Genomic DNA, 27,761 nt, shown 5'->3' on the forward strand with positions numbered 1-27,761 from the left:
GGGGGCCATTTTTCTCTGATGCTAAGTATATTCCTATCCCTTCCCTCTTAAATTCCATCAAGAAAAACAAAATCTGAAAATCTCCTTTTTAAAAAATCAAAATGGATTTGCCAATAACCACATTCCACTTCAAGGAGGGTTGCTCAAATATGCATACTGGACACACCACTGGAAAGTCCAAGAGTGGCCCAACATCAAAGTCTTGGTGAATTTCAGTCCCTGCAAAGGTGACATCTTGGGTTTTAACCTAGAATCATGTTTAAGTTTGAAGGCTGGGAGCTGCAGACTGGCCATCGCCGTGAGCGTAAGGTTGTGATGGTTGGAAGAAATCTGATTTACTACAGAATTGCTGGAGTGGAAAAATGTAGTTTGAAACTTGAAATGAATCATCACAAACTCCATCAGCCGAGCACTGCTTTGAAAATTCTATCCAAAACCACACAGAAATACGCAAAGCAAAATTCTTGGATGCTTCTTAAGGAATGATTGACGGGCTAGCACCTCTCAGAAACGCTTCTCGCCAACAATGATGCCGGAGTGACCAGCTCTGTCTGCACCTAAGCCTTTCTCGAGGGAGCCTGGAGAACATTTCCTGCTAGAATCCACCACGCTGACGATGCAGCCCACAGAGCATGAAACACTGCAACCAAGCTGCTCTGTGGATCTCAGCCCCCAGTCGAGTAAAGGTCCTCAGGGCTGAGTGTAGCCCACGGCGGACAGCTTCCGGCAGGACTTGGGGCTGGAGCGGGGGTGGGGGGCCCAAGGCACTGTTCTATGAGATCAGGCTCTCCGTGGTTTGAAGATGCTCTCGTTTGTCTCAAATTGGTGCCATTTTCCAACACTTCTTTGGAAGCAGGGTGAATGCCTCCTTCTGAGGGGTGGTTCAAAGTGTTAACAGGAGCTCATTGTTATTTAGGGCAATCAGCCCATGACCAAGTAATCAAATCAGCTGCCACATCCTGGTTCTTCTCAAACTTGCAAGCTTTTTGATTTCCTCCTCTGACTTCCTTCCCTCCACTAAAAAACCGAACACACAAAGACCTGTGCTCTTGCCAGACCTGAGGCACTTCTCTACACGGCTGTCTTGTCTTCCTCGGAGGCAAGTCCGGGGTATAACTCTCCCACCCCAAACCTCTCCCTCATCTGGGTTTTAGTGATCTGACCCTCAACCTAAAATTCCTATGCTACTGCCCTCTTGACTAGGGTGCTGCTGCAGACGCAGAGGGGATGCTGGAAATGCGTGCAGTCATGTTCTGGTTCACAGCTGCACAAGGATGGGGGGAAAGGCGGTGGGGAGAGGGTTCACTGTCCACGGCCAGGGAAGCTCAGGGTCTGGAAGTGCTCACCAAAGGCTGAACAAGATCCTGAGTCCACCCCTGCATTCCCTTGGGAGCCACTGCCCGAGGACTCTCCCAGCTCCCGGGCAGCACGAGCCCTGTGTGCTTGTGCTCCCTGTCAGGAATGCTCTTTCTCCCCTACTTTCCCTACACCTCCCCTGCCCTACCTGCTCACTCCCTGCTCCTTTTTTAAGAACGTAAGTACTACTTCCTTCCTTGGAGAAGATGCTTCCTTGACCCACTAGACTAGGTTATGTCCCGGTATTACAAGCTCCCCAGCAGCCTGTAGAACACAGCACACTGGCCATTAAGCAATTACGTGCATAATTCCTGATCATCTAACATCTTCTTCCCGATCATCAGCTCTGACCTCACAGAAGCCCCCAGAGAGCAAGACAAGCTGCGTTTTTTAGTGTCCACCACGCCCTTGGCACCCGGCACATCATTGGTCTGCTATGATTCTGCTGAAGGACTTCTTCTCAAGACAAGTTCTCCCTTCGCTAAACACATCCCTAGTCCCAGGTTTAACCCTCCTTAAGCTCCCTGGAAGAGCTGAGGACCTAACCAGGACTCCTGCTATCAGTTTTCCTTCTCCTATCAGCCTTACAAGATATGATGGTTTTAACTTCCCAAAATTGCTCTGCTCGCAATACTCAGCTCAATCTAAATGCTACTGACTGTTCAATGCTTCCAAATGGAGTCTTGGCTTCTTAACATTGCATTCCAAGCTCTCTGCAGTTCAGCTTTCACCCACCTTCTCCAACTCTTCTGTCTTCCTCCCTGTAAGGAATGAACTTCTCAAGCTCTCCGCATCTGTCCTGAATCACCCCCTTCATTCAGCTCTTCCCTCCAACCCTGGCATCTTGCTCTGCCTAGACTTCCAGGCTAAGCCTACACGTTATCCCCTTCAACAAGCCATGAGTCATCCTAAATGAAAGACATCTCTCTCAGCCCCCTGCAATCTGAGAGTGCTTCCTCTGGATTTTACTTGAGAGAGTTACTTTCTGCCTGCACTAGAATTATCCACGTCCCTTATCAGACTTCAAATGCTTTGACAGGAAGACCCACATTGCCACGTTTACCCACCACCCTCAGACTCTATCACAGGGCCTTGGACATAAATATCACATCAAAGAATAAGGCTGAGGGACATTGTAATCATGTTTGTGGTGTACTAATAGTGAGAATTTAGGAATGAATCCTACAATTTTCATTCCATTTGTTAGAGGACATCAACTAGTGACCAAGAACACCACAGCCTTCTGTTGTTCTTTACCAAATAGACTTGACACTTGGTATTCATTTCACCTTCAACAGTTTCAGTCAAAAGGTTACTGTTTATAATATAACCTAATGAAAACCTCTATGCAGAAGGCTTAATAAATATTAAATAATGATGCTAACCATGATGGCAATTAAAAAATGGAAAAAAGTCATCCTTTTGGTTGCTAGGCAAATTCCTAACCTGAATGAAGCAGATAAAGTGAAAGTCACTCAGCTATGTCCGATTCTTTGCGACCCCATGTACTATACAGTCAATGGAATTCTCCAGGCCAGAATATTGCAGTGGGTAGCCTTTCCCTTCTCCGGGGGATCTTCCTAACACAGCGATCAAACCCAGGTCTCCCACATTGCAGGTGGATTCTTTACCAGCTGAGCCACAAGGGAAGCCCAAGAATACTGGAGTGGGTAACCTATCCCTTCTCCAGTGGATCTTCCCAACCCAGGAATTGAACTGGGGTCTCCTGCATTGCAGGGGGATTCTTAACCAACTGAGCTACCAGGGAAGCCATGTGGTGGAAACTACCTGGTGACACCTCGTAGGTAAACTAGTAACTGTTGGGGAATCTATCTTCTTTTAAATACAGACCACATTGGGAGAGTGGATGGATTTACATGATGTGATCTAGGTAAACAATAGTGATCCCACCAAAAAATACAAACCACCATCTCAAAGCACATAATGATGACTCAGGATCAGAAAACCACCTGATCAGATGGGGCCGCACTAGCTCCTTCTGAAGCGGGCAAGTAAAGGACCATCTTGGAAAACTTCTATGAGTCCAAAGCAAGCACCACGTATTTACAGAGTCCCCGTAGACATAAGAGGGTGGTGAGCCTAGAGATAATACCCAGAGTCAGTACGAGTACGAGTCTCTTCCTATTCACGAAAGGCTGGGCTTGGGGACCAGAGGACACGTACCAAAGCCGCTCTTGTGCTCAGCAGACAAACTGCCTCCCATCACCAGCCCAGCCTGATACAAAGACAGCCACTTTATCACCAAACTGCCAGAGCTTCTAATACAAAGCACAGTCAACAGTCTTATATTTGTAAGCTCTTAATCACAAAATCATTTCAAAATATTGGGTTGGTCAAAAGGTTGTTCAGGTTTTTCTGTATGATCTTATAAAAAATTAAAAGAACTCTTTGGCCAACCCAGTAAATTAAAACCACTACATGTAAAGGAAATGGCAACCACTCCAGTAGTCTTGCTTGGGAAATCTCATGACAGAGGAGGCTGGTGGGCTACAGTCCACGGGGCTGCAAAGAGTCGGATAGGACTGAACCACCTAAACAACAGCAACACATAAAGATGAATCACAGGAAAGTTGCAAAGAATGGTTCATCTAGAATGCCCCTTTGGGGATGAGGCTAGAAGCAAAAAAATTTACTTTCTCATTTAGAGACTTTGGCGTGGAGTAGGCAATGGCAATCCACTCCAGTAGTCTTGCCTGGGAAAGTCCATGGACAGAGGAACTTGTCAGGCTACAGCCCACGGATCGCAAAACGTCAGACACGACTGAGCACACACACAAGTAAGCAAGAGACTCAGGGGCCCTTGAAAGAAAAGGAGGTCCGATGCAATAGAGAACAAGTCATAAGGTATATAACACATGGGCTGTGCGTGCATATTCTCTAACCATCAATATTTGACAGGTTAAAGCACATCAGTGAGGACGAATCATGTCCGTCTGAAGCACAAAAACCACTGACACAGAAACTGGGAAGAAGAAACAAAGAAGCTCGGAAACTTTATATCCTTTGGTTCTCTGAACAGTCAGAGGCCTTGTCTAGTCAACATTTGGAGTAACTTTCCCCGGAGGTATTATTACGATTTGAGAGGAGTAATAGACGGACATTCTCGTAATACATTTTCATTTTTTGAGGCTAAAAGGTATGTCTCTTTAAGAAGCCACATTTTAGATGCATTAATGAGAACAAGCACACCCTCCTCCAGCTCAGCGAAGGTTAAAAACAACTGGAATAGTCCGGCCTCCAACAAACTTTAAACATTTGCTTGATAAGCGTACATCAAGGAAAAGAGACTTTCAGAAAACAGGGTATAAAATTATACTCTCGTGAGATTTGAGTTATTTGGCATAGAGGTGCGTCAGGCTTGGAAAACGAAAGCCCAAGTGATTAACAGAAAATTTCAAACTCGAGGGCAAGAGGCATTGATGTTTCATTATAGTAAAGTGCTTTTCTTCAACATCTTTGACTCAAATCGTTATTAAAAATAAAGTTTCAGATTCTTAGTATTTAAACTCTCCAGGCAACTGGAAAGAAAATGGGTTCTTAGAGCCAGAAGGGGTGAAACCTACAAGCTATAAAGCTGAGACTAGCTCTCATTAGATGTTACGTATGTTTTTCTTCTGAAATTTGTTCCTGTGATCTCTAGGCCTGTGGAACTGGGGAAAAAAGTTGTGAACAACAGGCGTGGAGGGGCTGCAAAGCTACTTGCTGAGAGTTGAATCACGAAGCCATTACCTACCATGCTCCAGCGCTTTCATGGGAAACCAGAACAGGATGAGTGAGTGGACCAAGGCGTTGATGCAGTGACCCCAGAAAACCTAAGGGAAAACAGACCGAGGCTGTCAGGAACTGCCCACACTCTTGACCTCTGTGTGGCTCAACAAGCCCCTCACTGTCAGGGATGCAGGCGGCAATCCCAGCTCCAGAAGGCGGAAAAAACCAATTTCCTCCTTTTTAGCTACAAATGAGCCGGCTGTCTCCAGATTATATTCCTCGAGTACAAGGACCTAAAGAGATATTCACATATACACAAGACAATATACAATCTATCTACATCCGAAAAATAAATGATCATCCATTTCCTTTAGAACTGAAAGCAAGACAACAACATTTTACCATCATTCAAAAAAAGGGGTAATAGGTCACACTGGGACTGAAGAGACTTAAACCATACTTTTGGAAAGCATTAAAAACATTTAACATGTGAATTCTCACACAGCATGCTCACTCTCTTGTTTTACCCCTGAAAATCCCTCCCATTTTCGGTTTTTAGGATTTAGATGAATAGCATTCAGAGTTAAAGATTCTCTTTAACACTCGAAAGGTCAAACAACAGAACTAAACCAGCAGTTTCTTCTCAATTACGGATTCATAAATGCATTTCAACCGTGCCTTTAACCCTGAGATGAAAGAATTACTAAAGCCGGATGGAATTTCTTTAAAAATCTACACATCATACTAGGAACTGCCATATAGCTTGATCTTAACTAGTGACGGGACAACAGAAAATGATGAGAAATGATAAGACAATGAAATCTTCCTACTTTAATGTTCATGATTTCCCTATCTCTTCCCTGCCCTCTACATCCTACCCGCCCTCATCTTCAAAATGCCTGCAGGTTGGTCTCCGATCACCCTCATCTCTGCTACCTTTCCAGTGGGTCCACTCCCTACCCCCACCTTATGCAGCCTTTGAATTCAAACTCTGTAAATCACAGATTTGATTCACATAAATGACGCTGAACAAAGAGACCGTATTTCTCATGGACAGAACCACAGTGAACAAGGACACAATCAGTCACTCCCATCTCCTGTGTGTGGAACACACGAGATCCAGTAGGATCCCTCGTATTTTTTCCGGATGTGGACACAGCTATCATGCTTTCCCAAACACGAGGCCGCTCTGAAGGAGGACTGTCATGACAGCTGGCTCAGAACAAGGTGTTCAGGGACCGCTCTTAGCCCAGGACTCCCGGATCACCCTCTCTCAGGCCCCAGTAGTGGTCACACAGGCTGGTCACACACTCAACCAGCACGAGCTGTCTTAACTGAATGCGGCAACGAGCCTCAGTTCCAGCCCCTGAAACCCCTCCCACATGACCACTGGAGATGGAAACACGGCAAATGCAGGCATGTGGGCATCTCTGCCTCCAGCCCAGCGGGCACCTGCCCTCCTCAGGGTGGGTCCTCACCGCTGCCCCCCAGACGTGGCTGGTGCGCCAGTGACCCACCAGACCCCTTGGTGACTCCTGATCGGAGGACCCTGAAACACCTAAGCCTGCTCCTGCTCAGCTCAGCGCTGGATCCCTACTCCTTGTCTGTCTAGATGTCTTCTCTTTACCGATTCTCCAGACTGAAATACAACAGCCACGTCTGACTTGATTCCTGCATTCACCTCTGGCCAATTCTCCTCACTGGCTGAAGGAATATTTCCCTGTCACTGAGAACCAGGCAGTGATGGAGCAAGGGCCGTGCCACGTGATGTGGCTCACTGGGACGGGGGAGGATTAGATCCCACAGGCCTTGGGGTGTGGGGGCCACTGGCCACATGGCCATCAGAGGCTCAGGTGGGGAAGAAGGCTTTGTTAAACAGGAAGACTGGATGCTTCCTGCCTGATCAGGCAGTTCAGATTCCGTGGGTGTGCTATTCTGGGGGAGGTCTGGGGCCTCACCTTCCTTCAAGGGCCACCTCCAAGCATCGGCGGGGTCACCAGCCTTTCCGAGGGGTCCCATGTACACACGTGGCTCACCTTGGTGTTGAAGCCCTCGGCGTTCTGGGTGATCTTGTAGAGCTGCGGGAACCTCAGCATGCTCTCCTGGCTGCAAGACCTCTCGAAGATGCCCAGCGTGAAGGGGGGCAGTGCCGTGAAAATCTGCGGAGATAACAGCGAGCTGTTAGCAGAGGCCCTTCTGACTCCTGCAGCCCTGGAGGTTCAGGTCGATGTGATGATGCCGTAACTTCAGGTCAAGTCAAAGCCTAGGTTCAGGGACTCCCTGGATACCCTCCCATCAGAGAAAATAAACGAAAGGTCATTTTACACTATTGCCTAATCAGCATAAAATTGACACGGAACACTAAGACCAACATCCTAAAACTGTGATTGGCCAAGAGCTCTGGTTCAAGGAACAACTGCCTTCCTTTGCAGATTAGCTGTGACTTCAAACCCGACACAGTGGGCTCTGTGTGGTGTGGGCGTGTTTTTCTGCGGGAGCCAAGGCCCCATTTACCTTGATTTTATGCTCACTTTTCAGGAAGCACAATGTCCTTCACCCACTTACTCAGTCATTTTACTGGGAATACATGATGGGTTAGATACTGTGATAACCCCCAGGAAGGGAGAGATTTAAAAACAGAAGAAGGAAGAAGGCAAAGAAGCAGGTCCCTGATCCCTTGGAACTCTATCTACTGCAGAGGTGGGGACGCGGCAGCTGGCAACAGGCACGGAACATATATACACAACAGCGTGCTCTGCAAAGTCACTCCTGGGGAGACGATGCAGGAAGCGGGGGAGTCAAGGAAGGATGCTTGGACCACAGAGCCTCTGGCCTGGAAGGTACTGCACCTGCAGAGTTTGGCAGGAGGGCAAGGGGTGTGAATGGGAGGGGACAGAGGGCAGCAACCCCACGGACGAGCACCCATCACAAAGTTCTAAGGCTCAAACACACACAGAACATTTGGGGGGGACCTTGAGGTCATCCAGGGTGGCCGGGGACATGGCACGAGACAAGGCTGGGATGGAGACAGAATGACCTCTGGATATGCTGAGCAGAGGGTGCTGACCTTTGCCTGTCCTCCATAGCATGTGACAGGCTTGTATCTGTGTTCCGGAAACAGAAAGCTGAGTGCTGAAGCAGAGGGCTGGAACAAGCATATTATCCCAGGCCGGCAGATCTACGGGCCACCTCCTCCTCGGGTATGAGCATGGGTTGCTTTCTGCTTGGCACGGACCAAATCCGTACCCCGCAAGCCCGCCAAGCTCTGGGGGCCGTGAGAACTGAATGTGCATCTCGAGAGAGTGCTGAGTGCACATCAGTTCCCAGCAGCCTAGACGTCTGGCCAGGAATCAGCCTGCCCTGAGTCTGCTGGGACAAAGCAACCAGAGTGTCGTGGGGTGAGGCCCGGGAAACTGGCCGGCTCCACCTTCAACTGGGAGCAGAGGAGATCAGCCCTGGGATGTCCAAGTTCTAAAGATCTCAAGGAGAAAAAGATCTCAATGACAAACTCTACAGGAAGGCGCCCCACAGACATCTCAGAAGCACTGCACACTCAGTGTGTATATAAACTCACCCTCACTGTCAGGCTGAAGGAGCAATCCGCACATCATTTAACAGCCGGCTGTTTCTTCTTTTCCTTTTTTCACTTGACTTCCTCCTCCTACCTACTTCAAATCCTCTGGCCCTCTGCACCCCAGGCTAACTACCTGCCAGATGTCTCACCTGGATTGTAGTGCACACACACACACACACACACACACACGTCAGGGATCATTACTTGTTTTTCAGAAACAATCCATCATACACACTTTCTTCATTGTATTTTTCTCATTAAACAAAACACCACGGGAAGCCCCCGAGTTCCCAGGGTTTGACCCTAAAGCAGTCATTTTCATGCTCACATAATAATTCATACTATAAGTGGACCATATTTCTTCAGCCATCACCTATTGATAGGCATTCATCTTGTTTCCAGTTCTCTGTTGCCACAACCGTCATGTAATAAACACCTAGAGTATATTATAATATCTATCCTGTATCTTTTATTTCTCTGTGAAGGATTCCCAGAAGTAGGGCTGTGAGATTTTAAAAAACAAATACATTTTTAACTTCATAGGATGCTGCTTGGCTGCTTCCAGAAAAGGTCCTAATGGTTTCTCTCTCCTTTCATGAAGGACACAACCTTTTCCCTGCTTTCCTATCAGCAATTGCTTGTTATATTCTATTTAATACTCTCCACTTAGAAAAACTGAAGATATTGACTACTTCTAAAAATAAATATTCCCTGGAACACCAGTGAGTCTGACCATGTTTTCATGTATTTGCTGGATGTGAGGATTTGGAATTGTGTGCAACATCAGGTCCTTTGTCCATTTTCAATTCATGGTTTATCTGCTTGTCTAAGAGTTCTTGAATTCTGTCTTTCTATTACAAAATTTCCTCCAAATACACTTTTTCTCTACTGGCTTTCTTTATGGTTTCATTTGTCATATACAATGCTTTCAATTTCTATAAGATCAAGAATAGCTTCTCAACATGCAATTACGTCAGGAGTTTCTTGCAGGATTTTTATAGTTTTACTTTTCAAATTTATGTCTCAATTTTTTTGAAACTAATGTATCTATGCTGGATAAGAAAGGAGTCCAATTTTATTTTTTGCCCTATAAATAGCCAGTTTTGAGGACACAATCCAAACTTTTTCACTATGCTAAAATATCACCTTTGACATTTACTTATTAAATTCTCACATATTACAGATCTGGAAGCTGGGATTTAGTGCTAAGTTCCCTGACTATCCGCCCAGTTCTCTCAGTACCAGGTTGATGCGGTTGTGGCAGCTTTACAGCACGGTTTGATGTTTAGATAAGTCTACCCTCTGATCGTTCTTTCTGAACATGCTTTGCATATTTACTCTTAGGCAGGCACCTGTTAATTCCATTTATACTTCAATATCATTTTATGCAATTCCCTTCCCCTCCCCCCTCCCCCCCCAAACAATCATCCATCAGGATTCTAATTGGAATCACATAAATTTACACACTAATTTTGGAAGGGTTGATACTATACTAAGTTTTTTATGATACTGTGTGAAAGTTGCTCAGTCGTGTCTGAGTCTTTGCGACTCCATGGTCTATACAGTCCATGGAATTCTCCAGGCCAGAATACTGGAGTGGGTAGCCTTTCCCTTCTCCAGGGGATCTTCCCAACCCAGGGATAGAACGCAGGTCTCCCACATTGCAGGAAGATTCTTTACCAGCTGAACCACAAGGGGAGTCTTCAGTATAAAAATTATTCCTATGAAATGTAGAGATCTAATTGCTATTTTGAAAGGACTTATTACTCTCCTTCCATTTCTAAATCATACTGCTAAACTAAACAAAAATAGCTAGTGATTGTCAGGTCAGAAAAAGCTATTGGTTTTCATGTATTTATTATGAATCTAGTCACCTTATTAGATTTTCTTATAATTTTATCATTGTCTTATAGTTTTATAACTTATAATCAAAATCTTACAATTTTATAATTTTTTTATAATTCTATCATTTCTTTACTGATATGTTTTGGGCTTTTTAGCTGTACAGTCATATGAACATATTTACACAGCCATTTTTGGTTCACATATTTGTATAAGCACATAAATATTTTACTTTATCCTAGTATTTGTAATAGCTATTTAATTTTCTTGGCAGTTGCTGAAAATTCCCAAACAATGGTGAATTATGTAGCAATGACAGGAATCCCTGACTAATTTCTTATTTAAAATGAAACAGTTTTAGGATTTTACCATTTATGGTAGTATGGTACTAGTTTTTCATAAATAGTATGCATTATAGCTGATTGACTTCTTTATTATGTTACTTAGATTCCTTATTTTAGGACTGGAAATTGGATTGACTCAATAACTTTTGCAGCATCTACTGATGGGATCACATTTTTCTTCTTTATTTGGCTGATATAGTGATATTTAGAAAGTTTTTTGAAGTTTTGACTCTCCTACATTTCTGAAATAAACCAATTATCTGTCAAATATTTTATCCTTTTGATACGCCATTGAACTCTATTTGCTGACACCTTATTTATAATTTGTACATTTCTGTTTATAAGTGAAGCTGGGATCAGTCTTCTTCAAATTCTGCTGGCTTGATAAAATTAAGTCGGGTACATTTCTTTGTTGTTAAAAAGTCATCTCTTCACAAAAAAAATGGATAAAATGTAACTGAAATCCATTTGATCATGGTAGCTTTTGTCACTGGTGGCTTCTTTGGTCTCATCCTACCCGTAAATAAAATGGAGAAATCTGACTGTGGATATAACTAACATCTAATAGGGTAGCACTGATCCATGACTTCAGGATATGGAGGAATCTGAAGTTAGTTTCAGAGCTATTTAACTCAGCCCTGTGAGAATTAAATTGGGAAACAGTAATTTGCCGCTTTAGCTGGTTTGGCGAATCAAACATGAAGAGTTAAGTACTGAAGAAGGAAAAGCAATATTGCTTGAAGAAAATGGGAAGACAGACCCCAGCCCAGAAAAGCGCCCACTAGCATTGTCTCAGATGTCACTAACTGCCTCTTGCCCTGGGTATCTGTGGAGCAACCTGGAGGGGAAGGAAATACTAAACAGAAGAGTAATGACAAAATTGGAATATGGGCTGGTAAGGGCTTCCCTGGTGGCTCAGTGGCAAAGAATCTGCCTGCAGTGTAGGAGCCAAAGGAGACCCAGGTTTGATCCCTGGGTTGGGAAGATCCCCTGGAGGAGGGCATGGGAATCCACTCCAGTATTCTTGCCTGGAGAATCCCATGGACAGAAGAGCCTGGCAGGCTATACCCCAAAGGGTCGCAAAGAGTCGGACACAACTGTAGCGACTTAGCATGCATGTATGCATAGATTAGACGGCAGTGTTGTAGCCATGTTAAACTTCATGATTTTGATCATCACACTGTGATTACATAAGAGAACTGTCTTACCAGCTATGCATTTAAGGATAAAGCAGAAGGGACATGATGTCTTTTTAAAAAAAATTTTTTTTAGTAAATTGCTTATTTGTTATTTATTTGGCTGCCCTGGGTCTTAGCTGCAGCATGTACAATCTAGTTCCCTGACCAGGGATTGAACCCAGGCCTCCTGTGCTGGAAGAGCAGAGTCTTAGCCACTGCACCAGCAGGGAAGTCCCAGGGACATGATGTCTTAACTGATTCCCAATTGGCTCAGAAATACATGTGTGGCAGTGTGTGTGCATGTTTGACTATATGTGCACGTGTGAGTGTCTTGAGAGAGAATGCAAGTGGGGGCAAAATGCTAATAACTGATGGATGAAGGTATCTTTCTATCTTTTTTACATCTTTCCCCTAAGTTTCTATTTATTTCAAACAAAAGCGACCCAGACAATTTCCAAGGGGGCGGGCAGACTTCCAGTCCTCAAAAGCATTGGCACTTCCAGTGACTGACTGAGAAGTCAATGACCCTCTGAGCCCACTGGACTTGACTGTCCCAACTCTCTGCCACCACTTCCTGGTGACCGACTTCCATACCGTGGCAACAGGGTCTTTTCACCTGAGAATTCACTTCTCAGCTGCAATATCTCTCTCCTCTGGATTTTTAAATTACAGTTAAAAAAATACATCCCAAACCCTAGGGGGTCAAACTTTAATGTAGATAACCACTGCTAGAAAGTTTCTCTAAAAATGTTGTTTTGTTTCTCAGTATCTCTGGGAAACTCTTTGTTAAGTTGGGATGGTGCTCAGGAATCCACATTGTCAAAGAAATCCTGGTGATGCTCATGCATGTGGTCTGAGGACTACATTGACCAAAACCGTCCCACAGTCCATCAACATCTGATGTATCATAGCTACGAGTTTGCTGGATGAACCTGAACTGCCCAAGATGGAAGAGAACTAAGGAGAGGATTCAGTGCTCCTGCCTGAGCATGAAAACAGGGCTAAACTCCTTCTATTGTGTAACCAGGTGATGTGTATTTCAATTCTTAGTGCTAAAGCACAGCCTCTTAGGTCTCAGCCTTCCAGTTACTAATACTATACGTATGTGGGCCAGGGTTGGCCTTTTCCAATACTAAATCACTGTGGAGCAGTCAGTATATTTCCCCTTGAATGGTCACATAATTTTAACCTACTCAAAACACTTCTAAGTCCTGAAAAGTTAACAGCCTGCCCAAGGGGAGGCCCTTTCTATGTGGTAGGTGGTTAGACTGGCTTTTCTAGCACAGGTGATAAACGGCCATCAATTCAGCTCTATTCTCTCCACTTGTCACTTCTGTCTTTGGGGGCATAATTATTAGCAAAAAATGTACTAGTGTACATTGTGGTGAGTAACACAGTTATCAACTGATCAACCAAGATCTGAACTTGGTTCAACACCATCTTAGTCTCCACATATGACCCTCTTCATCTGTTGAGTTCTACAGGGCTGAAGCTGTGTGTTCTAGGTGTTGTATGTAGTATTTTATTAATATATAGTGCACCTAGCAGAGTGGCTACTTAAAAAAAAGGGACTGAGTAGATGGATGACTTGAATATCCAGCCACAAATGTATATGCTGCTGCTGCTAAGTCGCTTCAGTTGTGTCCGACTCTGTGCGACCCCATAGACGGCAGCCCACCAGCCTCCCCCGTCCCTGGGATTCTCCAGGCAAGAACACTGGAGTGGGTTGCCATTTCCTTCTCCAATGCATGAAAGTGAAAAGTGAAAGTGAAGTTGCTCAGTCGTGTCCGACTCTTAGCGACTCCATGGACTGCAGCCTACCAGGCTCCTCCATCCATGGGATTTTCCAGGCAAGAGTACTGGAGTGGGGTGCCATTGCCCGCTCCACAAATGTATATACAAACTCTAAATATTTATAGCACCATGATTTATATGATTGCATGTCTGGTAACTTCCATCTATGCCTACCTATGACAGCTGTTTCAGAGTACAAACTCCCCCAAGGCAGAGAATGTCAGAGTAAGGGTCCAAAACAAAAGTGTGGAAGCACAATTCAAGAAAGGTTGCCTTAAGTTACACCCCTTGCCAGGAAAACAAAAAGCTAAGTAGCTACTTAGTCATGTTAGCCTATAGTTGATACTTATTTTTAGGTTTTGAATTCATTACAGTCAAGTAATGAAATGAGAACTCGAAAATCATAAAAAATACGAAATAAGCTGAAGACCATTTGCCACAGGAGCTGGGAGTCAGAATTCATTACTTTAGCACTAACTGTGGGAGAAAACGTCCATTCACAGGGAAACACATGCTTTTAAGAAGGACAGAAAGGACAGCAGGTTAGGCTTTGTACATTCACATCTGTGTTGACGGATTCAGAAACGAAATTATGGAGCAGAATGAGTTTAGACAGAGTTCAGAAATTCTTTTTCTGGAGCTGCAAACATGGAAATGTTGCCCAGGCATTTAGTCAGGAGGTAACAAGGGTCTATTATCAAGATATATGGGTTAATAATTTCATGGGGTTATTCAGGAATGATCTGCGATGATTGAAACCATGTGTGGGGAGTTTGTGCTTCTGCAGGATGTGTGGCAGCAACGGAGGCCCTAAAGATCTATGTGAGCCGTGGATGCAGATGAGGGACTTAGCTCCGCGTCCCAGACACAAACAGCGCGGCCCCGCACGCTGTCAGAGGGAGAGGGAGAGTGCTTACTTACCACGTTGTACAAGCCGATGCACCAACGTTCAAATAAAATCTGCCCAGAAAATCCATTAACGAAGGCAAACCAAAGCTGAAAGAGAAGGAAGTTCATGAAGTTTTATATCAATATTGACCTAAATGTTTCCATTCACTAAAGGAATCGTGGGGAATGTGGACCACCAGCTGGACACAGCTGCCGAAGGACACGGAGCCAGAGGACCGAGGTTATTCTTCCATAAAATACAGATTCCCAATATCACAAATACCAACATTTTAAGGAAACTGTACATTGAAGGCATTCATTGATTTTAAGAGTTAGCATGCACATATTTATAGAAAAGCAATTTATGTTTAATTTATATCTAATGTTTCGGTCAGCACGTTCTCAATATGGGAAGGAGCTCTACTTCATGTTCTTTTCCCTATAAAATTGACTTGATAAATATGACTTATCTTTGTAGGACTTTCAAATAGATAAAAGTAAAAAAGAAAAAAAAATAGACACTCCACTGTTGGTCACATGTGTTCTTAGCTCATAAAGTACTTGTGTGCTCAGTCATGTCTGACTCTTTGCGGCCCCATGTACTGTAGCCCATCAGACTCCTCTGTCCATGGAATTTTGCAGGCAAGAATATTGAAAGAAGTTGCCATTTCCTCCTCCAGATCTTCCCGATCCAGGGATTGAACCCACATCTCTTGCATCTCCTGCCTTGGCAGGCAGATTCTTTACCACTGAGCCACCTGGGGAACTGAATTTAAAGATTAGCCACCCCTAAAACAGCAGTTTTATCCACATGGCCTCCCTATCATGTGAGGCCTCGGCAATCAGTGCTTCAACCAAACTTTTAGTGTAATGAGAGTCCAGATCCATATAAGATACAAACACAATTATAAACCGTTTTAAGGGTCTTAACCTAATTTTCCCAAGATTGTGTTATACTTTTCTTTGTCATTTTCTCAAACAACTGAGTGAACATTGATAAATACCTAGCAAACAGAACTATTTTATCACTTATTTCAGTTAATTCATTGGTTTTTGTTGAAAATAGAGTAGTAATATTTTTACTGCCCTCCCCTCCCTAATAGCAACTGAAAGCAGAAAACATAATTGAAAACAAAAAAGAAATAGCTATTGTCAATGAAACTATGAGATAGCCTTAGTTAAAACTACAAATGACATAGAATAGAAACTGATCAGTAAGACGAGAATGTCAATAGCAGATAAAACCTTCAGAGACAGGACATCCCTGGTGGTTCAGTGGGTGAGAATCTGTCTTGTAATGCAAGGAACCTTGGTCTGACCCCTGGTTGGGGAACTAAGACTCCCACACGCTGCGTAGCAACTACACGTGTGCACTGCGACTACTGAGCCTGTGAGCCGCAACTAGAGAATCCGGTGGTGCAATGAAAGGGTCCCACGCGCCACAGCTAAGACCCGACACAGCCTAGTAATTAATTAATTCAAAGAAAACAGAAAAAAAAATAAAAACCCTTCAGAGTAAAAAGGTTTCCAAGAAAGAGGTGAATCAAGCCCAGAAAGAGCAGAATCAGCTCTTATTTCGAGGGTAAGATTGATATACGGATGAGTCATGACTGATGTCCTGAGACTGATTCAATAGCAGGCACACTGAGTTCAAGGGCAATATACATATATATATGCCCCCTCTCCTCATACGTGATGGAGGAGGAGAATGGCAGGGCCCAGTAGGGAGCAAAGGGCAATCAATTCGGCAGATGCTAATTGAGGTAAACCAAAAAGAAATAAATGCAAATTCACCTAATAGGAAAGCTGTAACACAGAGAAATTCACCCTGAGGTGTAGAGGCCTCCAACTCACCTGCAGAGGAAAAGCGGTGGTGAGGGAGGTGGGCACGATTGCAAAGGGACAGGCGACCCATGTGGAAGAGACAAAGCATTGATGAGAAAGTGTTCTGAAAAACTCTGAAGTCCCCTCCCCTAGACGTCATTACAAAATAATAAAAAATAAACATAATAATATGACATAAATAAATGGTCAAATATGAAACAATCTCCATAGAAAGAACCAGTTCAAAGCACAGAAAAATATTTCGAATGTTCTCGACAAGCCTAAAAGAGCTAAAGAAGATGTGACCTTTCCCTGAAACAAGCTGAAACAAGATGTGTAAGATATCAAAGAGGGAAATAGTAAGAGGCTGATGGGACAGATTAAGGACACATAAAGGAAATAAAAATGGGCTTCCCACATAGCAGTGGGGGTAAAGAATCTGCCTGCCAATGCCAGAGATGCAAGAGATGTGGGTGCAATCCCTGGGTTGGGAAGATCCCCTGGAGAAGGAAATGGCAACCCACACCAGTATTCTTGCCTGGAGAATTTCATGGACAGAGGAGCCTGGTGGGCTACAGTCCATGGAGTCACAAAGAGTTGGACACAACTGAGCATCTGAGCACACGCACAAAGAGAAACAAAACGCAGGATGGACACGGCTGAAACTAGTCTGGGTTGGGTAGTACAGGCTCGAGTAGAAAAATGCTGCACAACGGACAAAAGTTAACACTGAATTTAAGAGAAACTGACAGCCTTCCAAATATAACAGCAAAAGTCCGAAAAGGCGTACCTTTAAAAAAAAAGTAGACTAGAAACAAATGTTCAAAGATATAATAGAAGAAAAATTCCTGAAATGGTCTAAAACCTTACTCAGCCAATAAATACAGAAGACACCGTTTGTCCCCAGAAAACAAAACAACAGCTACAAAAAGATCAAAACCCATGTGTACCCTGGTGTATCAGTTAATGACTTTTGAAATTTTGCAGTATCAACTCTTTAATATATTCAAGCAGGAAAACCAATTAGCCTACAAGGGGAAAAGTCAAGTTGGTGTCATGTTTCTCCAGCACAGCGGACAATACCAGAAGTCAGCAGGGGGTGACTTCTGGTATTGTCACAAGGTCACAAGCCCTTAGGGAAATAAAGCATGAGGAGAATTTCAGCAACAGGTAGAAACCAAGGAAACAGCAAGAGCTGAAAACATAACATAAAATGTGATGACAGAAGTAATACCAAATATGTTACATTAATAATACACTGAACAATGCTGAATGGATTAAAAATATGAAACCCCAAATACATGCTAAGTACAAGAGAAATGTGAAAAAGAAACACTATTCAAATAAGATTGAATTCATAACCCTAACCTACAAAGTCCTGCAATGGACGAGGCCCTCGCCTGCCATCTTGAGGTCACTGTCCTTCCTTACGGAGATGTAATGGCCTTCCACTGGTTCCTATGAGCACCAACGGTGGATCCAGCTTCATTACTCTGAACCCAGACAGAGGCAGTTATGTCAACAGCATTTGGTTCACAAGCCACCTTTATCTCACTCTGTTGAAATGCCCTTTATAATGTTACCACAGTATTTAGGAAAAGTTTTAGGTTGTTTTGGTCTCACTCCATATACTGAAACTAATTACAGATGGCTTGAATACTTAACCATGACACCCAACACAAAGCATTAGGAGACAGCAGGAAAAAAAGTTATTTTTTTGTATGTGAAATTGACTCTCTATAGGACATTAAGTTCAGAAATCATACAAAAAGAGAAACACATTTGGAACACTTCTATAGAGACAAACATTAATAAAGTTGAAAGAAGATGAATAAGCAGTATATATAAATTTGTATTTGTAATATCTATGAAGATCTAACTTCCTTTCTCTATAAAGAGTTACTCAAATGACAAAGGAAATGCCCAACAAACTGTTAGGAAAACAGGCAAAGCATACACATGCAGTGTGATCACAGGACACAAAACCACTTATAAATGTAAGAAATCTCATTTTTTGTGAAACACACACACAAAGGGATATCATTTTTCACCCAACAAATGGTCAAAGATTTAAAAGTTTGACAACCTGAGAAAATAGCTACTCTCATACCCAGATGGCAATACAGCACTGTCCACAAATATGTTTAATATATTTTTCCTTTGATCTAGCAATTCCACTTCTAGGAACATACTCTATATCTTATAGCTATAATCATAGAGCATTCAACATAAAATACTAATACTAAGGGGTTCAGTTCAGTTCAGTTCAGTCACTCAGTCATGTCCAACTCTTTGCAACCCCATGAATTGCAGCCCGCCAGGCCTCCCTGTCCATCACCAACTCCCGGAGTTTACCCAGACTCACGTCCATCGAGTTGGTGATGCCATCCAGCCATCTCATCCTCTGTTGTCCCCTTCTCCTCTTGCCCCCAATCCCTCCCAGCTTCAGGGTCTTTTCCAATGAGTCAACTCTTTGCATGAGGTGGCCAAAGTATTGGAGTTTCAGCTTCAGCATCAGTCCTTCCAATGAACACCCAGGACTGATCTCCATTAGAATGGACTGGTTGGACCTCCTTGCAGTCCAAGGGACTCTCTTCTCCAACACCACAGTTCAAAAGCATCAATTCTTTGGCGCTCAGCTTTCTTCACAGTCCAAATCTCACATCCATACATGACCACTGGAAAAACCATAGCCTTGACTAGATGGACCTTTGTTGGCAAAGTAATGTCTCTGCTTTTGAATATGCTATCTCAAAAGCATAACTTTCCTTCCAAGGAGTAAGCGTCTTTTAGTTTCATGGCTGCAATCACCATCTGCAGTGATTTTGGATCCCCAAAAAATAAAGTCTGATACTGTTTCCACTGTTTCCCCATGTATTTCCCATGAAGTGATGGGAGCAGATGTCATGATCTTAGTTTTCTGAATGTTGAGTTTTAAGCCAACTTTTTCACTCTCCTCTTTCTCTTTCATCAGGAGGCTTTTTAGTTCCTCTTCACTTTCTGCCATAAGGGTGGTGTCATCTGCATATCTGAGGTTATTGATATTTCTCCCGGCAATCTGGATTCCAGCTTGTGCTTTTTCCAGCCCAGCGTTTCTCATGATGTACCCTGCATATAAGTTAAATAAGCACGCTGCTGCTGCTGCTAAGTCACTTCAGTCGCTTCAGTTGTGTCCAACTCTGTGCGACCCCATAGACGGCAGCCTACCAGGCCCCGCCGTCCCTGGGATTCTCCAGGCAAGAACACTGGAGTGGGTTGCCATTTCCTCCTCCAATGCATGCAAGTGAAAAGTGAAAGTGAAGTCGCTCAGTCGTGTACGACTCTTAGCGACCCCATGGACTGCAGCCTACCAGGCTCCTCAGTCCATGGGATTTTCCAGGCAAGAGTACTGGAGTGGGGTGCCATTGCCTAAATAAGCACACTCAGATGGTTAATATTCATTATCTTGATGTAGCAGAAGTTGTCTCTTGGGAGTAGTATGGAGACTCACTCATACCTCTGTGAACTTTTTAAACATGTCCATGTTTTATTTAGATAACTGTTTCAAGCAGTTATTCTCAACTGGGTTGATTTTGCCTCTGAGACACCTGACCATGCCTGGAAACCATTTGAGTGTGTTATTGGCATCTGGTGGGTAGAGGCCAAAGATTCTGCTAAGTATCATTGGATGACCTGGAAAGCTCCGTACAGCAAGGAACTGTCTGGTCCAAGGTGTCAACAGTGCCACTACGGAGAAAGCCTGGATGAAAGAAATAGGTTCATGAGGTCAACATGATAAAGTTTTGAAATAATATTGTAATATGTTTTTCATATGCAAAATAACGCCACATGACAGACTGCAGGAAGTCATGCTTGTATGTGTGCATGTACAAGGTGGGTTTTCAGAAAGCTTTGCTTCCTTTTGAGTAACTCCCCTCTGGGCTGACCTCATACATAGAGCCACAGGCCCTACACCTTAGAGACTGTGGCAGCAATGGATGTGACTGCAACACTGGACAAAACGAGATCCCTAAACCAGAATATATCTTGATAAATTATCACTGAGATACCACTTTAAAGACTGAGTGAATTTCGTGTAACTGCGACAGTCTAGTTGTTGAAATTCACAGTAAGGAAAAAAACAAATCCTAAGAAATCAAGCATGTCTTTCTCAGCATTAACCTTCACCCTGAGCGATCCTAACCAAGTCACAATTTTCAATCTTCACTTCAGATTAACATCCCTGATTAGCTGAATGTTGAGATATTTCCTCTAAGCAGGCAATGTTATGATTCTGTCCAAGTTGGCCCTGGCTGAGCCGCATGTTTCTTCCAAGATTTTTGATATGTTTGTACTAATTTTTATCAATTGCAGGTGCTGCAGCTTTTTAAGAGGCATAAGCCAGCTCATTTTCAACATTTCCAATTTAGTTTCCATCTTCATTCAAATAATCCATCATTAGATGATTAGATCTGTTTATTTCATTAGAAATATTTATTTGGGAGAGGAAAAAAATTAAAACAAAAATAAACAAAAATACACAATTCATCTCCTAAATTCAAAATCCATGAGCTGGTTTTCTCTTACGCCGTAAACACTCAAACTTGATTTTATTTTGGCAAGATCTCCCTAGGTGAAATGGAAAAAGTAGAACACACGGTATTTTAAAATATTTATATAAACTTACTGAGTTTTTACTTTATTTATCCACGAGACAGGTACACGACGACTCCCTGACACACTGTAAAATCAGACTTTCACACTGGTTAGTCATATACAAATGCTAATTCATCTACTAAAACAGACAGCACTACCCATTCGCAAACATCACCGTCAATTTTGGAGCACCAGGGCTCCAAGCCGCACACCCAGGCACACAGCCTGCAAAACAGACAGACCACCCGCCCTCTGCAGTGGGGTTACTTGGACCATGGCTTGCTACAGTCACTAAATCTTACTCTTCTGGACTAAGGGGGCAAAGATTCCTCTGCCTTCACTCTGCTGTTAACTAGGAATGATATTAAATGGCTGCAGTCAAAGCGGAGAGCCAGGCTCTGCCGGAGAGCCTCATACTTGTGAGCTGGTGGGAAGACTGGCCAGCAACATGGTTTGCCAAGCTCCTGGGGTTTCTCCTGCTCAAATGCAGTGCTGTTAGGAGCAAACTGACCCAAACTTATTAAATGGCTTTTCCTTCTTGGAAAAAGATCCTTTCTTGCTTTAACTGCTGCCCCTCTGCCAAGAATGCAGTAACCGTCCTGGCTGACTGCATAGACTCCTGTCTAGGGTCCCGGGCGCCACTGTACCACCTCGGCGGTTAGCCCAGCTGCCGCTCAGAGTCTGAGCCCCCAGCCCACATGCTTGGGTGATGGTTTCACCCGGGAATGGGCGGACCTGACCCTCAGTTTACTCTGCTCTTCCCAGACCCACAGTAGAGGGCTGAAGTGGAAAAGTACCCTCCAGAGAGTAGTTAAATAAATCAGCCACAGTTCCTCACTAAAATGGCAGCAACACTGTGATCTACTGATGTGCAGATGGGTCTGAGCCGATCAAAGTCAAAGCGCTACAGTCTTCTTGGAATTCGATCTGGCAATATGTATTAGGATAGAAAAGAAGCACACACCTTACCTAGAAATTCTATTTTTAGAAGTTCATTTCTCATAAATAAAAGCACCTGTATGTTAAAATACGTCTTCTTTTGCAGTACTGTTAACAGTGGAAAAACAGATCCCTTGAAGTTCTTTATAAGGGTGGGAATGCAGCAAGTCTGTCTTTTAAAAATGTAAAATCTATGTGTACGTGAATGAAGGAATGTGTGCCAGAGAATCAGCATGGAACTGACCAAAGACAAGACAAAATGAACAGGAAAGTCTGTAGGTAGGTAGTTAGGAAATCAAGGGAAAATAATTCAGGGGTGCTATGACAGAGTTAAGAGTTATCAGAAATAAAAATAATAGAACAGTAAAAAAAAACCAAAAAAGCACTAGGTAGGGGGACTTCCCTGGTGGTCCAGGGGCTAAGACTATGCCTTCCAGTAGGGGGCGTGCAGGTTCGATCCATGGTTGGGGAACTAAAATCACACGAGCCTTGCAGCCACATCGTAAAATGGAAGAATACTGTAACAAACTCAATAAAGACTTCTAAAATGATCCACATTAAAAAAACTTAGTAAAAACAAATAGTAGCAAAATACCCTAGAAACGTCCCCCTTCAAGATGTTTTGTCCAATAAAGATGGGACTAAGTGGACAGAATTAAATGAAGACTATGGTAATAAACAGGCTGGCTTCATCTCTGAAAACTACGGGGTTTTTTCTTTCTGGGCCAGTCCTGGACAGGCCCAGCGCTCACGGCAAACAGCACATGCTTACAAAACTTCTGAGGATTTTTTTTCAAGGCAAACCAACACAAGAAAGTTACACAGTGATGTGTATAGAATCCACCTCTTGTAAAACTACAGCAAAAATGCTGCATGTTTATGTATTTCTATGAACGCAGAGAAAAGCATGGAAGTGACTATTAGTGCAGAAATAGAGGTGGATGAGGAGGGAGTTATTTTTCTGTACACATTGCTACCATACAACAAATACGCATTCCTTTCAAGAATTTCGTAGAAGAAAACACCTTATTCTCTGTCACTTCACCATGCTCACTTATCTCCTGTACTTTCTGTCGCCTTGTTACCTATCTGCCCCATCATCTGAGAGATGTGTGCAGCCAGAGATGATATCAATCACACCCACTGAATTTCTGTGATGGGGGAAGCTTCCTTAATTCACCTCGAGCTTCTTGTTTTTACGAAATAAATGGAAAGAAAACCACCCACTGCAGAACTGTCGTTGTCATTTCTGACACTGACGATAAAAGCTAATGTGTATTTGATGCTTACTCTGCACAGAAACTTTGAGCACTCTACGTGGAGTAAATCATTTAAACCTCCTAGAAGTCCCAACAAAGGCACGGGCTGCATTTCACAAGTGACAAAATCAGGGCACAGAGACGATTTGTGATATTATGATTGCTACCAAATAGTTGTCTGATAGACTGCTGTAGTTATTAACAGTAGACCCTGCATAACAAATCAGTGATTTTTTAAAAAAAAACATTGATGTTAAGGTGATTCAGAATCAAATCAATATTTATGGCAACTCACCATGCTGTTGACGGTTTAAGATGAGACAGGAACAAAATACTTCACAACTATAAGCATGTAAGAAGTTTAAAAAACTTATTAACAGAATGATCTCAGTCTTCAGCTTCTAATAACATGGAAGGAAGCTAAGTCTCCTTTTTAAATTAACATAGAAACTGCCTTGAAAAACATGCCACAAAACAAAATGCAACCACTCTGGTTCTAAAAACATTTTCCTCCAGTATTTTAAGCTGAAATATTACAGTCTTTCACTAATATGGTTGAAACCAACCCAGCAGACAAGAGTAAACCTCTCACCTTTCATTATCCAAAAATTTTTAATATAAAATAACATAAATTAATACTAATGTGACCATCTAAGTTATGTTTAAAGAGATAAGAATGTCAACAGAATAAAACAGAATTTGTTACCTGCAAATAAATATAGCATATGATGTGCATATAGTAATTTTCTTGCTTCAGTTTAAACATTTTCTTTTCCATTAAAATCCCAAATGATGGATGATGTTGAGCCTTATAGCCCAAAAGACCCATAAGTTGGTAAAGTTAAATCTGGTAAACAACCTCAAAGTCTCTTTAATTTTTCAGGGCTACCAAATGCCTCCTTTTCTGCAGTTACGTGCTTGTCCTATGGACCATCAGGTAAATACAGAAACGTGTTTCCTTCCCATAAAGACCATAATACCAACCAGATGGAGTATGCACAATTAAATTGATTTTTAATAAGGAATTCTTGGCACAATAGAAAGTAATCGCTCCAAATTGTGTCAAGGACTACTTACATTTTTTAATAGTTCAAGGCTTAGACTCTCAGCCCAAATCCCGTGCTCCAGTGTTACGAGACCAAACAGCCCTGGAGACTAGTAATGAAATAATGAGCCTTTCGTCTGGGATAACTGATGCTGGAACAGTGGCAGGGGGTTTATTGCAGAAGGGGTAGCAGAAATATGAATAAGATCATTCCACTTATGGACAGGACCTATGGCAAATATTTGGGATCTTGTGTTTTATAACCAATAAAGGAGTGCTCCTAACATATGAAAGGAAAGATTTAAGGCCTGGCTCCACAGATGGGGACTGGAAGAAGGCAAGAGAACGCTGATGCTGTCCCTCCACCTCCACAGGTCATCTAACACCTGCAACCTGGGTGAGGTGTGACATTTCTTTTCCTTATTTACTTGTTCTGGAAAGTGGGGGCAAAGGACTGTCTACCCTCTGAGAAGGATTAGAAAAATACTATGTATTTTTAAAAATTCAGTTATTGAACTATTTCCTAAGACCCTGCTTCAAATTATGTTCTGTGCTATGTGTAGCTGGTACAAAGGTGAGGCAGACATGTCCTTGCCCTTAAAGACTCTCTCTGGTTGAGGACAAGTTTGGGATGGAAGAGTCCTTTGGTAAATGGATTCTGTCTACAGGAGTCACTGCAGCTTTTCCAAAGGTGGCAGGTACTTGGCTGGGTCTTGAAGTATCAGATTCCGTCATCAACTCACAGGGGCAGAGGGACAGTAAAGGCAGAGGAAAGACTTGCATGTAATTTTAGCAGATGTGAATTTCCAGGTGGCTAGAACAAGGGAAATGAAGTGAGAGGAGAGGGCTGGCTTCAGACTCTGAAGGACATTACACAGCTGTTCTTCAAGAAGGTGAACAGCGCTGCACACATTGCCTTAGAGGAATGCCCTAGAGAAATATGCATATACAAGCCTGCAACTCTCTCAATATACACTTATTTATCTTACTGTGGCAAAATACACGTAACATAAAATTTACCATTTTAACCATTTTAAGTGTGCGATTCAGTGGCATTAAGTACACTGGCATCGTTGTAAAACCATCACCACCATCCATCTCCAGAACTTTCTCATTGTTCCAAACTGAAACAGTTCCCATCCCTGCCATATCTATCCCAATATCTGCCCATTTCCTCCTCCCTCTAGCCCTTTGTAACCATTCTTCTGCATTCTGTCTCTGTGAAATAACTACTCCTGTGGCTTCATATTGGAGAAGGAAATGGTAAACCACTCCAGTGTTCTTGCCTGGGAATTCCCATGGACAGAAGAGCCTGGTGGGCTACAGTCCATGGTGGTCATGGAGAGCTGGACATGACTGAAGCTACTGTGTGTGTGTGTGTGTGGCACTTCATGTAAGTGGAATCACGCAATATTTGTCCTTTTGTGTCTGCCTTATACCTTTAAGCATAACAGTTTCAAGGTTTATCTACAATGTAGCAATTATCAGACTTTCAGTCCTTTTTAAGACAGACTAATATTTCACTGTATATATAGACCACATTTTGCTTATCTCTTCCTCCACAGATGGACCCTTGGGTTGCTTCCACCATTTGGATACTGTGAATAATGTTCCTATGAACTCTGATATCCAAGTATCTATTCAGGTTTTTGTGTTTGATTCTTTTGAACGTATATCCAGAAGTGGAATTGCTGGATTGTATGGTAATACTGTGTTCAACTTTCTGAGGAACTTCTATACCGTCTTCCACAGTGGGCACACCATTTAACTTTCCCACCAGCAAGGCACAAAAGTTCTAATTTCTCTATATCTGCACCGACACTTGTTATTTTCTGTGGGTATGTGTGTTTTAAATAGTAGCTATCTTAATGGGTGTGAGTTGTGTGAATTGGTATTTCATTGTGGTTTTGGTTTGCTTTTCCCTAATGGTTAGTAATGACCACAACCAGAGGTGGAGCTTGGAGGTGAGAGGGCAGAAGACAAGTTCGTTTTGGGGGTGTGTTAATGTGCAGAACCTATGGGCTTGGCTCCCCAGGGAGAAATCCATAGTGCGATGCTCAGGGGAGAATCTAAATAAGGAAAATATTTTCAATATTAATAAATAGGTAATAATCATATCAATGAGAGTAGAAGACACCCAGTGAGGGACCCTGGGTTAAAAGAAAGCCAAGGATGGGCCTCTGGGTGTCAGCAACAGTTATAGGTCAAGGGTCAAACACAGAAGCAAAGCAAAGGCACTTTGCATTAAATTTTATAAATGGCACTTAAAGTTTATAGCTCATTTATTTCACTGCTGACTAAATATTTGCTCATGGGCCAGGCACTTCTGGACATCCACCCAGAGGCACTTACTCATATAAGACTGGCCAGAACAAGGCACACAGTCTGGCTCAGAATAATCACTCTGGGGTTGTGGGGGGAAGGGTGGGAAGCTATAGGGGAAAACATTATAGACGAGGTCAAGTTAGCCCAACATCCTTGTTTGTCCCATCAGATGATAATGTCCCATCAGAGGAGAAGCTACATGAGACAAAAGCCAAAACCATGCTTTGTAAAAGCACTCCTACCCTGCCCTCTGTACCAAAAGTGATGTTCAAAGTTCGCGACTACGGGACCCTTACAAGTGGCAGTTTCCTCAAAGGTCCCACATTTGGAGCTGCTTCAGTAGGTTTAATCTCAGGATCTCTGAGTGAATTAATATGGGAAATATCATAAAGAGCATCCCCTCTCTCAATCAACACCACATATTCGCCCCAGGCCTCACCAAGTTGTCAGTACAGGGCAGAGTGATGCTGGTGAATGAGCATGGAAAACCTTCTTGAGTACTTTTCCCTTTTTCTTCTCCCTTTTCTTTGCCCTCAGCTTTTATTTTCAGAAGGGAAAATATCTCCTCAATAAATTCATAGCAATCGAGCTACTATGATGGCATTTTATTGCCTTTTATTTAATTGTGGCATGATTCATATTTAGAATATAATTTTAAATAATTTGGGGGCACTAATATAACAGCTTGTCCATTTTAAGCACGTGTGTATGTATGGTCAGTCATGTTCAATTATTTTGCAATACTATGGATTGCAATCCATTAGCCCTCCAGGCTCCTCTGTCCATAGAATTTTCCAGGCAAGAATACTGGAATGGGTTGCCATTTCCTCCTCCAGGGGGAATCCTGATCCAGGGATTGAACCCATATCTTCTGCATTGGCAGGCAGATTCTTTACCATTGTGCCACCTGGGAAGCTATTTTAAGCATAGGTTCAGAATAACAGTTTAACAACCAGCAGAAACATTTTTCAATCTTTTTAAAAGGCTAATATAGACAGGCTAATATAAACACTAATATAGACAGAGTAT

The 27,761-nt window shown here is 42.9% G+C and overlaps 1 protein-coding gene across 2 annotated transcripts in view; it reads right to left on the reverse strand.

Moving 5' to 3' along the window:
- LOC102280627 (phospholipid-transporting ATPase IB) overlaps positions 1-27,761 on the reverse strand; it is a 455,079-nt gene that overhangs the window by 147,034 nt on the left and 280,284 nt on the right. For both annotated transcript variants that reach the window (XM_070380503.1, XM_070380504.1), the window contains exons 28-30: positions 14,739-14,813; positions 7,122-7,244; positions 5,111-5,189 (exon numbers count right to left, since the gene is read on the reverse strand). In XM_070380503.1, coding sequence (XP_070236604.1) covers positions 5,111-5,189; positions 7,122-7,244; positions 14,739-14,813 — 277 coding nt within the window. The remainder of the gene's footprint in view (positions 1-5,110; positions 5,190-7,121; positions 7,245-14,738; positions 14,814-27,761) is intronic.

The sequence above is a fragment of the Bos mutus genome, chromosome 12 (assembly GCF_027580195.1).
Source record: "Bos mutus isolate GX-2022 chromosome 12, NWIPB_WYAK_1.1, whole genome shotgun sequence".
Lineage (NCBI taxonomy): Eukaryota > Metazoa > Chordata > Mammalia > Artiodactyla > Bovidae > Bos > Bos mutus.